Source organism: Bos javanicus, chromosome 4 (assembly GCF_032452875.1).
Source record: "Bos javanicus breed banteng chromosome 4, ARS-OSU_banteng_1.0, whole genome shotgun sequence".
In the NCBI taxonomy this organism is placed as follows: domain Eukaryota; kingdom Metazoa; phylum Chordata; class Mammalia; order Artiodactyla; family Bovidae; genus Bos; species Bos javanicus.
In genome coordinates this window covers 46764851-46777624 of record NC_083871.1, presented here as the reverse complement: position 1 = coordinate 46777624, position 12774 = coordinate 46764851, and the positions used below count along the sequence as shown (strand labels likewise).

The window sequence follows — 12774 nt, the reverse complement described above, 5'->3', positions numbered from 1 at the left end:
ACAGTTAAATGCACTATGTAGCATATTATAGGAATATTAGAGAGCACTCCTGAGTCTTTCCTAATGGCAGAAGCAGGAGAGGTGAAAACATTTCTAGACCATTTGAAATGCCAGCAAACAGAGTATCAACTGTTTTTTGTCCTTTCTACACACCAGTTTTAGAAGCCCTAAAAGAAAGAAATTTCTTTTTCAAAAAAGTTAAATTCAGCTTTCTGGGCAATGAGTGTCCCATTTAGCACAATTCAACTATATACTGAATCAGAGAGCAAACATACATCTTTCTGTTCTTTAGGTATTCCAACACTGTTACATGAACCTTTTGCAATTTTCGAAAAACAATCAATTTTCATACCAATAATTCAGTGTTAACGTAGTGATCTTTCAAAATCAAAATAAAAGAAAATCTATCCAACACAACTGTCAAGACCAAATAGTCTTAAAGGCAAGGTAAAAACCTTTCGCTAAATCCCTCAGAAATGGCTCCCACAAAAGCAAAAGGTGCCAAAATATTCATCTAGAAGGAAATACTCCCTTTCTCTTATTTAAAACTGGCTGGAATTTTATTTTTCAACTCAACTTAAAAAAAAAAAGGGCAACTGTGTTTAAATGGACATTACAGTTTAAAAAGATTAAAATTGAAAACCAAATTAATTTTCCAATATAAACAAGACAGATTCACAATTTTAAAAAACAACAACCTATTATCTTAATACTTGCTGTCGATAATCAGCAAATGGAAGAGACAAAAAAGAATCAGAAAAAGAGAATTTTGGCTCAAAAGCTCCTTACAAAAGTAATTTTAGTTACAGGAATTTTTGCCTTTAAACTTCTGACATTTACTTTAGCCAAGAGTCTAAAATGATAAAAATATAAATGCAAATCAAGAACTGCTTGGTTGTGCTAAAATAATTATATGAAGTATTTTGCTCTTCCCTATCCAAAGTACCTATGATTTAAATACTTACTCTGAGCCTGCAGCCATCTCCAAGTATGACGTTTCTGCTGTATCAACCCCCAATGGGATCACTATGCTCATGACGTTCGCCTCTGGTAAATTCGATTACTATGGAGTCCTATGCATTGGTATCCAAAACACTGGGGCATGCCAGCCACAGTGCTCATTGCAAACATCTAAGTGCATCCACAAACCCTGTTTAAAAGAAAAGGAAACCAGAAGTTAAGAATCATCTTCATATTCCCAGAAATACTCAACCTATAATAAAGAAAAGTAAAATACATAAAGAAAGCATTCTTTATTAAAATATCAGTATCAGTGCAATTTGCTCAGGGAGTCTCTATTTTGTTCATCTTTCTGGAATTCAGTAATGAGATTATGCTTAAAAGAAGTTTCTGAATCATAATCTTTCTCAGGGAATGAATTTATTTAGGGTGCCATAAGTGGGATTACTAAGGCATATTGCTTAGTAAGGAACCAATAAATATTATTCATTTTGAAAGATGAAACAGAATTTCTTAAAGCACTTTCCAAAAATAAGTCTTCCTGGTTCAGTGAATGATCTAACAATAAACTAACAAACATTGAGTACTTACTGTGAACTAAGCACCACACTAAGCTTTTACATAGATAATCTATTTAATCCTCACAACTCAAGTAGGGATCTCCATTTTATCACCAAAGAATTCAAAAGTAACCATGGGTAAATAACATAACCAAAGCTGCTCAGTTTAAGGGATAAAACCATAATTTGAAATAATTCTACTCTACTGTTTCTATATTTTTTTTAAAAAGCTATTTGTAATAAAATTGTTTTACAGTGGTTGTCACTTTCTATTCTACATAAATACATGTATACTAAGGGAGTTTCTCTTATTTCTCCAGTTTTCTTCCATGAGTTAATGATCCCTAATACAATTAAAAAACTAACATACTTGAATTATGTTTAAAGAAATTTACCATAGTAAAGAAAATATATTCAGCTTCAATATCAATTTTTCCAATTTAAATTCATTGTTTGTGCGTGCGTGCTCAGTTGTGTCTGACTCTCTGCGACCCCATGAACTGTAGCCCACCAGGTTCTTCTGTCCATGAGATTTTCCCAGCAAGAATACTGGAGTGGGTTGCCATTCCCTCCTCCAGGGGATCTTCCCAACCCGGGGATCAAACCCGCGTCTTCTGCATTGGTAGATGGATTCTTTACCACTGAGCCACCTGGGAAGCCCAAAACACCTGCTGTATGTTCTGTGTGTGAAATATCTACTTAAAATATTTCAGCAGTGATAGAGTACAACTTGGAACAAAGCAGATAATCATATAAACAAGAAAAACAGTCAAAACTGTCCCTCTCATGTTATACCTGAAATACTGAAGACAAGTATTTCTTCAAATAGCAATTCTTTATTTATCCTTAATTTTTACAAGTAAGCTTGAGAATATCTACTCAGGTTAATTCCTGTTTCACAATGATACAGATTGTGAGCTCATATTTTATGGGGGAAAAAAAACACCGAAATAGGGAAATAACGAGGTGGTTTGAATTCTCCAAAAAAAATAGTGGTTTGAATTCTCCAAGAAAACTAGCCTTTACTTTTAAACTGTATATAACTGGGGAAGAGATACTAGATTATAAATTATAATAAAAATATACAATAATAGGCAATTGCATTTGAAAGTTAAAAACATAAACACTGGAACCTATCTCTAACACTCTAACAGTAGACGTGTGAGCTAGACAAGTTATTTAACCACTCTAAGCTTCAGGTTCTCTGTTTATAAAATGGGGATACATCCTCATACAGTTTCTGTGGAAAAAAATGAAAAAATGACTGTAAAGCATTTCATACACGGCACTATGCATATTTAGCAATCATTAAGTGGTAGTCACATAAGAGTCGCTCTTATTTCATAATCAAAAAACTATGTGGATTAAAAAAAAACTCTCTAGCTCTCATTTAAAGAGAATCTTCTAATAGTTTTTTTTAAAATAAAGTACGTAATTATAGCTCACTGTTTGCTATGATTTTACAGTTTTCAACAAATTGAAATTATCCTCTAAAAACAACTGCCCTATCTACTTTTCTGCACCTGGGACTGTTGTGGAGTTACTTCATAAAAAGCTGTATTTATTAACCTGCACAAAGGTATAAAATTATAAAATTTCTAAATGATAAAATGCAAGTAATATATAAATCAAATGTTATATTATTCTGTATTTCTTTAAAATGCTGAAGACCTGGACCTAAGAACAATTACAATTAAAAAAATTACTCCCTGATGGTAGCATCTAGTTGGTAGAAGCTTTCTTCAGCTCAGCTTATCTTTCGACTCATAGGAAACCTTATTTTTTAGGTGTATGTTGCTAAATATATAGTTGTATGCTTTTTTTTTCTTTTTTAAACCAGAGGCAGAAACTGGAAAACAGAAGTCAAATAATTATGTATTATTTTAGGTAACTGAGTAGTATTTCCAATCTAAAACAATCTATTTGAGCATGTATTTAATAACAGTACAGCCCATTTTTACATAAATATACAATCTTCAATATTTAACACTATACTTGAGCTGTTTTTAAATAGCAGTGAAGAGCATGCCACAAAAACCTATTTCAGACAATAGCTTATATTTGTGTCATTACTGTCTCTCTCTCAAATCCTGCACAGTGCACGGAATGAAACAGGTACTCTACAAAGAACAGGTAAATGAATTAGAGCACCCGGGATGAAAATGCAGCTCTGGCCTCATTAATCAAATGAGTTGTCAACCTATGCAAGTGCTGTAAGAACAACCACATGACACCTTTTCCAGAAATGCACCTCTCTTCTAAAATCACAGAAGCTCATCCCCAGGATAAACACAGCATTACATCTGTAAAAGAACCACAGACGTTTGAGTTTGATTCAGCAGAGAAGATGATATCAGAATTTACTTACAAGAGGTCAGAAGGCAAGAGGTCATAGCTATTGAGATAATAAAAATGGCAAATACATCACTATATTCGTTAATATCAAAAACTACATAGCCAGAAAACTCACGCTGCTTAAAAATCCAGCTGGTACTTAAATCATAAATTCATTAGGGTCAAATCACTGTGTCTTCAAAAATAAGAAAAGACAAGACAATATAGTATACAGATGTAGAAAAGATGTGAGCTTATAACACAGGCATAACTAGAGAAAAACAATTCAACAATCGAAAAAACTACCACAAAGGTTTCATATCTTATCTGTGAGTCAAAAACCTGGTTTACCCAACTGGCAAGTTAAATACATACAAAATATATTGAGAATAAATGGTGGCCATTAAAGAAATAATATAAAAGGAAATACCATGAGATGTCTGGTAAATCTGAGGTCCAAGAAAGAATATAGGTCTTCACAAAACCTGCTATCCAGAATAGACCTAGAAACCAAGTGAACATAGGAGTGTTGAGCTATTTATTAATGGCATAAAAGTATATATAGTACTTCTAACATGGAACCTAAAACCAAAGGGATTCATAAAGACAGCAGCTAATTCTTAAAATGATAGATTTATTCTTCACTCTTTAATACAGATGAATGCAAACAGAAGCAAAGGAAACAATGCTAACTACCAAATCAAACTGGAAAGAAACTGGGAAGACAATATTACAAAGAATTTCCTGGTAGTCCAGTGGTTAGGACTCCGTGCCATCACTGCTGAGGGCATGTGCTCAATCCCTAGTCAGGGAACTACGATCCCAAAAGCTGTGTATCATGGACAAAACAACAAAAACAAATGAGAACAAAAAAATGAAACAACCCCACAGATTCAGCACAGTAAAGGCATCGATACCAAAACAAAAACAAGCAAAACCATAAAGTAGGAAAAATGAGATAAAAGGCAAGTAGGAAAAGGAATTACATTAGAAATGTCTATCAGAAAAACAGGAAAACTGAGGCTGTGACCACATTTAAAAGGCTCAGAAAACAAACAAAAAAAACACTGAAAAGATGAATATGATACCAAACAGGCAAAAAGGATGAAAATAAGGAAAATTGTTTTCCTAAAATTACAAATAAAGGGCCCAGCTCAATTTAACACAATCTCTTTGAGGTAAGGGTCACTTATTATTACCTTTCAGTCCTTAATAACACCTTACATACACAGAACTCAATAAACATGTAAAATTAGATCCATGTTGGACACTTTGAACATGTAACACTAAGAGAATAAGTGGGTGAATTTTGGGCCCAATTACTAATAGAAAGGAAACAAAGAAACTTGCAAGAAATTATGAGGCCACATAACTAAGATTTCCTTATAAATCAGAAGTTAAACTGTCTTCATTATTCATATAAGATTTTAAGTTTATTTACATCTATTGACTAAGGTATAATAAAAAAGAATACTAGTTGATCAAAATCTATTACCAAGTTACTACCTATGAAACTCTGGGCACCTCATTTCACTATTGTGGGCTTCAACTATAAATGGAAGTAGGTTAGGCTGATGATCTTAGAGTTTAAATTTTAGTCTTAAGTACATTAACAGATAATTCCTGATAATCAAAATGACAGATACATATCAGATTCTAAAAACCTACAAAAAAAAAAATAGAATCAATTATATATTTCTCCAACTGGCTTAATGTATCAGTACAGTGCTCCACGAGCACTCATATGCCCTGAAAACAGGTTATAATAATGATATAATGATACAAACGATGATAAATACTGAGTGCTTTCAATGCTTAATCCTCACAATGAGCCTATGGCATAGGTACATTTATTATCCCCATTTTACAGATAAGGCAGAGACGCTGAACTTATCCAAAGTTCCACAGATAATAAATTAGAAGAATCAATTTTGAACCCTAATGGTGTGACCCTAGAACCTACACACTAGTTTCCCTGAAATTAAAATTTCCCAGATGACTGGTAAAATAAATAACCTAGAATTTACAGCTAGAGGGAGAGACACTGACAACTGCCTCTCTCAAGAAGAAGAGAAATTAAATAACTACGTAAGTGTTTCACTGAAGAACATCCGGACTATACATTTATTCTGGCTCATTAAATAACAGTTAACAAAATCTACTTAGCTTCCCTCCCCCCCCACGAACCTCATCTACTTCATAAACTTACACCTATCCCACAACAATGCATTAAAACACTATGAAATATTAGTAAACAAACACAGGCTCAAAGCCTAAAATTTGTGTTAAAAAGAGTATTTCAGTGACAGTACAAAGCATACACAAGAAGGATGAAAATATTCAAACTGCCTATTATTTTCAGGAGCAAACACATGCCTTGCTAGTGGGTTGAAAGCAACCCAAAAGTTAAGGAAACCAGGATCCAAATCTGAGATTACTCCTGGTGCCTCAGTGGAAAAGAATCCGCCTGCAACCTGCTCCAGTATCCATGCCTGGGAAGAATGGAGAGAGGAGAGGGTGGGCTATACAGTCTCTTTGGGGTCACAAAGAGTCGGACATGACTTAGTCACTAAACAGCAACAATGCATACCTAAGTATACTCATTTCCTTATACAAAATTATATTAAGCAAAGACCACCTATCTAACCAGTTGAATTTTAACTTGTCTCCTTTGATAACAATTTTGTTCCTAGAGATAAAAAATTTCATCAATTCAACTTGCACTATGATAGTTTTGGCGCAAATAAACTCTTCATTTAGAAAAATCTTTCTTCTGGTAGTCAGGATTAATGCAGATGGGCCTACTTGAAAAATGGAAACCTATATATAAAATTCAGTGTTCAAAAAGCACAGTTTCTGTTTCTATTTGAGAGTTCCACAGAGTTTCACTATATATTTTAGTACTAAATTCAGTATCAAATTACCAATGCTTTAGTTTTCATATTCTGCCACTTATTAATAATGGTTACTTATTCTCTTGAAGCATTAGCTTCTCATCTGAAAATAGAAATAATCACAGAACATATTTCTGAATTGTTTCAAGGATTCTGTGTGGCATTCAGTTAAGTATATGCTATGATTACCAGATAATATTTCTAGGAATTAAATATTTAGGGAAAGTCTTTAGAAGATGAGTATTGGACCATATGGCATATGTGGAAGCTAAAATATGATACAAATGACCTTATTTACAAAACAGGAACAGACTCACAGACATAAATTTAGGGGAGATGGGAAAGGAATAAATTCGGAGTTTGGGATTAGCAGATACAACTTACTGTACATAAAATAAACAACAGGGTCCTACTGTATAGCACAGGGAACTATATTCAGAATCTTATAATAAACCATGATGATAATTTAAAAAAAAATATTGTAGAACAATTCTCAGCTATTATACAAAAGTCAATTAAAGAATTTTTTATTAAGAATTTCTGATCTATTCTAGAGTCCATTTTTGTCAGTAAAGGAGAAAGGATGCTTCTGGTAACAAACTGCAAATTTAGAGAATGTGACAGAAGTACTTGCACTTAAAAAGCCAACAGCCAAACCTCTTTATTACAAACTCTAAACATACTGTTTCAATTATTTTCTTAAAATAAAAACCTGTACAGCCTAATGGTTAAAATAACTAAGTCATCTGGCCCTTGAAATCCTTTGTACAAAATTTTTGTCAAAACAAGATTGGCTTTAATAAGATTAAATTCTTTAAAGAATAAGCCAATACCAGCCCTCATGATACTTCCCAACAAGCACCAGACCATCCCTATAGTTAAGAATGAGGCACTTTTTCAAATCAGCTATTTGGCAGTACTCCACGATAGCTCACCTTGCAACCCAGTTTACCTTATCTTTAGCTCTCTAGAGATTCAAAGAGCTCAAAAAAAACCAAAAAAAAAAAAAAAACAAAAAAAACACAGCAACATGAATACAAAGAGTGAGCCCTAATGTAAATTTTGGTTGTTAATGATGTGCCAATGTTGGTTCACAGAATGTAACAAATATACTATAATGATGAGAAATGTTGATAGTGAATATGATATACTGAACTGTCTGGGGTACCACTCTTTCTAACAAGGTCTGGAGAAGCTATTCTAAACACCAGTTCTTCAACCTGTCGAACTACTGGTATACTCCTCTATTACCACCCTAAAACAACCTTGAATTAAAATAATTTCAATACTACCCAGTTTTTTAATGCATGCTATTACTTTAAAAGTGTTCATCATTCCTTAAAGTGTTGGATATCGCTAAATTCTAATGTAAAATCTAGTAAAATTTAGCCTTTATGCAATTCAGTGATTAGCATCTGGTTAATCTCCAGGTATAAATGTACAGCTTCTGTTTCCTACACACACACAAACTATTCTCAGAATGAGTTTAGTCTTTGTTCATACTCCAGTAAGTAAGTAACAAAAGTATTTCATTCTAAACTGTTACCTAATCCCACTTTCTACTTGCCATGTGGCCCATGACTTTAGAATGCACTGCTTGATATACAAACACAAAAGAAAAATAAATCTTCAAATTTAAGAATCACATCTTCCCAATTTCTTAATATCTTATTTTTATGTACAAAAGTAATGAATACTATACTCATTACCACATGCTTTCAATGGGTTCTAAACCTTCCTTAAGTTAGAAAAAAAACACTGTTATTTACAACAGTAGTTTTAAAACTGTGCGCCCAATAGTCCTAACAGAGCTGGGGATTGAGATAATAAAAGAAAACAGGGAAGCAAACGAAAGAAAATGAGAGACAATACATTCTGTAGATTTAAAAGGAAAAGTCTGAAGCTGCATGTTCTATGTGGTAGCTACAAAATGGGAAAATAACATTAACACTACTTAGCAATATAAAGGAATGGACTACAAATACATGCAACAACTTGGATGAATCTCAAAGAAACTGTGCTGATTTAAAAAAAAAAGTCAATCCCCAAAATGTCACACATACTGTATAATTTCATTTATCTAACATTCTTGAATGACAAATTATAGAAATGGAGAACAGACTAGTGTGGCATTAATTCTAAGAGAGTAACACCAGGGATCCTTGCAGTGATAAAACGTCTTAATTGTGGTGGTGGAGATAGGAATGTACCTGTGATAAAAATGAAAAGAACCATATACACACACACAAGGACAAGTAAAATGGGATATCTGAACATAATGTGTGAATCAATGTCAATATGGTGCTCATACCTTACTATATACAGTTTTGCAAGAGGTTACTACTGAGGGAAACCAGGGAAAAGACACACCGAATTTCTATTGTTTCTTACAACTGCATGTGAATCTACAATCACCTCAAAATTTAAAAATTTTGAAGTGACATTAAAATTGTGACCTTCAATTTTTGAGTACTGATAGAAACTTTCCTGCAAATAAATAAAATCTTACACAAAAATCTAATCATCTATTTTTATTCTAGGATAAAAGACAGTTTTAATCTCCTATGCTTTTCCCAATGATTGCCAGCGTCAACTTCAAGTGTTGTGTCAAGGAGGCTACAGCCACATACAAATGGGAAGTGGCCACAGTGATTAATGATACTTGCTAATGGGCACAGCAAACATTTTTACTTCATTATTTGCTAAGTCTGTGGTTAAATAGAGTGGCAGGGAAATGTCCCTGCCTGCACATCCTCCCACTTACCAGTTAAGTTTCATTAAAAACCTAAGAATTCCTGGAGAATAGTTTGAAAATCATTAGCTAAAAGGAAATACTAACTCAAAATGTGACATGAAAAACATATTTCATTGGTGAATTCTCTTATCCAAAGGCAAAAAACAAAAGCAGTCATAAAAAAAGTAGTATTAAGGTATAACAACTAAAAATCAAAATAATACAAATCCTGCATTTATCTTTAGTCTCTCAACCTATACAGACTATCAAGCAAGTTCATTCTCGCTTTTTTAGCCTACAAAAAGTATGTCATCAGGAAAGGGCATAGTTTTGACTGAAAAAAAGTTCGCAATAATTTTATTCTCTCATTCTTTATCCTACTCGCAAGCAAAACAATGTTCTCACTCTTCATGATGAACTAAGTATTCCTTCTATCACTATTTTCAGTCATTTCTTTTAGACTGAGAATTGAATCCTCTCATTTCCCTATATAAAAACAATGTGCATCAAATCAAATTAACAGGATTTGAACAAATCTTTCTGATCCTACTGTCTACATTTTACTCTATTAGACTAGGCTAGCAGAATAACTTTCTAAGTAGTTGCTCTTATTCTGACTTGACCTTTAATAAAATCAGTGATTCTCAAACATATATCCACAAAGTGCCCCTTTTCATACACATGGAGTTAGGAGTTGAAAATAACAGATTTGTAGGCCTCACCCCAGAGATTCTGATTAAGTAGGTCTGGATGTGATCTTAAAATATATATATATATATATATATATATATATATATATATATAAAGGATCTGCTTCAGTGCTCTATTTTAGAACACTTGCTTAAATACTGAATATACTTCAAAGCCCACTCTAGTTCCCTAATTTTGCCCTCTTTAAAAAAGCATTTAAAAAAAAGCCTAATAGCTCACAGTAATAACTGGTTCCTAATCTTGGCATTATCAGGTTACCTTGTTCCATTCTAATATTCCAATATATAAATCCACTGATTATGCCAGTCTTTTTGTGATTGTTGCCATAGCCTTGCTCATTCTTCTTCATTTCCCTGTATTTATATCAATCCCACCCAATAATAAAAATATTATTAAACCTTCCAGGATCCTTTAAGTACCAACGCTTCCTTGAAGTCTCAACTTCCCAACTTTGACATCTCTGCCACAACCTAGCTTTAAGTTTGTCAGCAGATCAACCTCCTGATCACTGTTTTCCTTATCTGTAAACAATAATGTGACTAGGTTAACTCAAAAAACTGTTACAGCTATAAGGTCTCTTACACACTAATCTCTTCCCTTCTTAACTTCCCAAAGAACATATTACTTACATTTTTTAACCACTGGTTTATATTCTGACACACTTTTAAGTGTTAGATATACAGATTATCTACTTCACTCTATAGCAAGAACTGAGATATTTATATCTGAGAGAGGGATCTAGCTTTCAAAGCTTAGAACAAAGTGGCTAAGACATCATCTAAGCTATTCTTTCTTTAAAAAAAAAAAAATTATTATTAAGTTTTTGGCTGTGCTGGGTCTTTGTTGCTGCGCGGGCTCTTGTCTAGTTATGCATGCTGGCTTCTCACCGCAATGGGTTCTCTTGTTTGGGAGCATGGGCTCTAGGGCACTCAGGCTTCAGTAGTTGCAGCACATGGGCTCAGCAGCTGCAGCTCCCGGGCTCTAGAGTAAAGGCTTAGCAGTTGTGGCACTCAGGCTTACTTGCTCCTAGACATGTGAGAGCTTCCTGGACCAGGGATCAAACCTGTCTCCTGCCTTGGAAGGCAGATTCTTATCCACTGAGCCACCAGGGAAGTCCCACCTAAGTTATTCTTGTTTAAACCACACTTTAACACATTTAATCCCTTCCTCCCCCTTTAGATAAACATATCTTAAAAACAAACAAAAAATCTGCCATTGAAGAATGTTAGTGATTGATTTCCATCTGGAAACATTTTTTTTTTGGTTTTTTAATTGCTTCTTTTTTCTTTACTACTCGAAACTGTGGTTGTCCTCAATATTCCCCATTATTAGTCTCCAATCTTGGATTTAACCATTCATTTCTGATTCCCTATTCCTAGCCATCTACAGGTTGTATATTAATTCAAATACCTGCCATCACTGCAAAAACCAAACTTTCCAACAGAATCTTTTCACATTATCTTCTTCCATTCCATTATTTTTATTAGTATTCTATTCTCCCAGTTCTATTTTTAATCCTTCTTTTCTCTAGTCATTTTAGTCACCCAGTCTTTTGTGTCTCCCCAGTATTTCAGATTCACTCTTTCTCAATTTTCATGCCCACCTCCACCAATCATTGTCATCTGAATAATTTCCAACAATCAACAACCCTTACAGCTTATCACCATCGATTTTAGTACTTTGTCTCCAAACAATAGAAGAAATCTTGAGTGTTAAGCATTCCCCCTCTCCACATCATGGCAACTATTTTGTTACTTCAAAACATAATAAATATAAATGCAAATTCATTCATTCAACATACTTATTGAGCATATATACTTTCTCAATACTATTCGATGTACTGGGGAATAAATAGTGTATAAAATTAAATTGCCCTTGAGACACCTGAAATGAGTTATGACAATCTAATTTAATCAATGGTATCTTAAGAGTAGTTTTCTCAAGTAACTGCCTTGGATTAATAATTTGTATATTCTCATTACCTTGTCAAGAACTAGTCTTCTTTAAGGATTAATGGAAAGCTATGATGATTTTCAAATGACTTAAAATTCTTGATCACTCTTTAGCTCTGTGACCCTCAGTCTCTCTACGTCTCTCATGAAAAATGGGTGAAAGATCTATATTGCAGAGTTGCTGCACAGAGAAAATAAGATACATAAATACACTGTAGATACTCATTTATGGACATTAGTGTTGTGCCTCTTAGAATTAAAGCCATCAAGTTTATATTTTCCAACTCAACGATAATTTAATTAATTCCAGTCAAAATTCTATTGAGTATCAAGGTCACTCAAATGGTGAAAAAACACATGAAGGAACAAATGATGGGACTACCTGGGGGTCCAGTGGCCAAGAATCTGACTACCAATGCAGGAGACAGGTGTTAATCCCTGGTCTGGGAAGATTCCACATGCTGCGGAGCAACTAAACCCATGTGCTACAACTACTGATGCCCGCATGCCCTGGCGCCCATGCTCTGCAATGATAAGCCACTGCTATGAGAAGCCCACTCATTGCAACAGAGTAGCCCCCACTTGCTCCAACTAGAGAAAGCCTACATGCAACAATGAAGAACCAGTGC

The 12774-nt window shown here is 33.9% G+C and overlaps 1 protein-coding gene across 6 annotated transcripts in view; it reads right to left on the bottom strand.

The window, feature by feature from the left end:
- Window positions 1–12774, bottom strand: part of KMT2E (lysine methyltransferase 2E (inactive)) — a 90967-nt gene that overhangs the window by 67499 nt on the left and 10694 nt on the right. For 3 of the 6 annotated variants that reach the window (XM_061413903.1, XM_061413908.1, XM_061413907.1), the window contains exon 2: window positions 966–1150. In XM_061413903.1, the coding sequence (XP_061269887.1) occupies window positions 966–1036 (71 nt within the window). In that variant the 5' untranslated portion in view covers window positions 1037–1150. Of the gene's footprint in view, window positions 1–965; window positions 1151–1915; window positions 2171–3754; window positions 3824–4284; window positions 4358–12774 lie in introns of those variants that run through there. The other 3 variants (XM_061413906.1, XM_061413904.1, XM_061413905.1) reach the window with 3 other exon arrangements.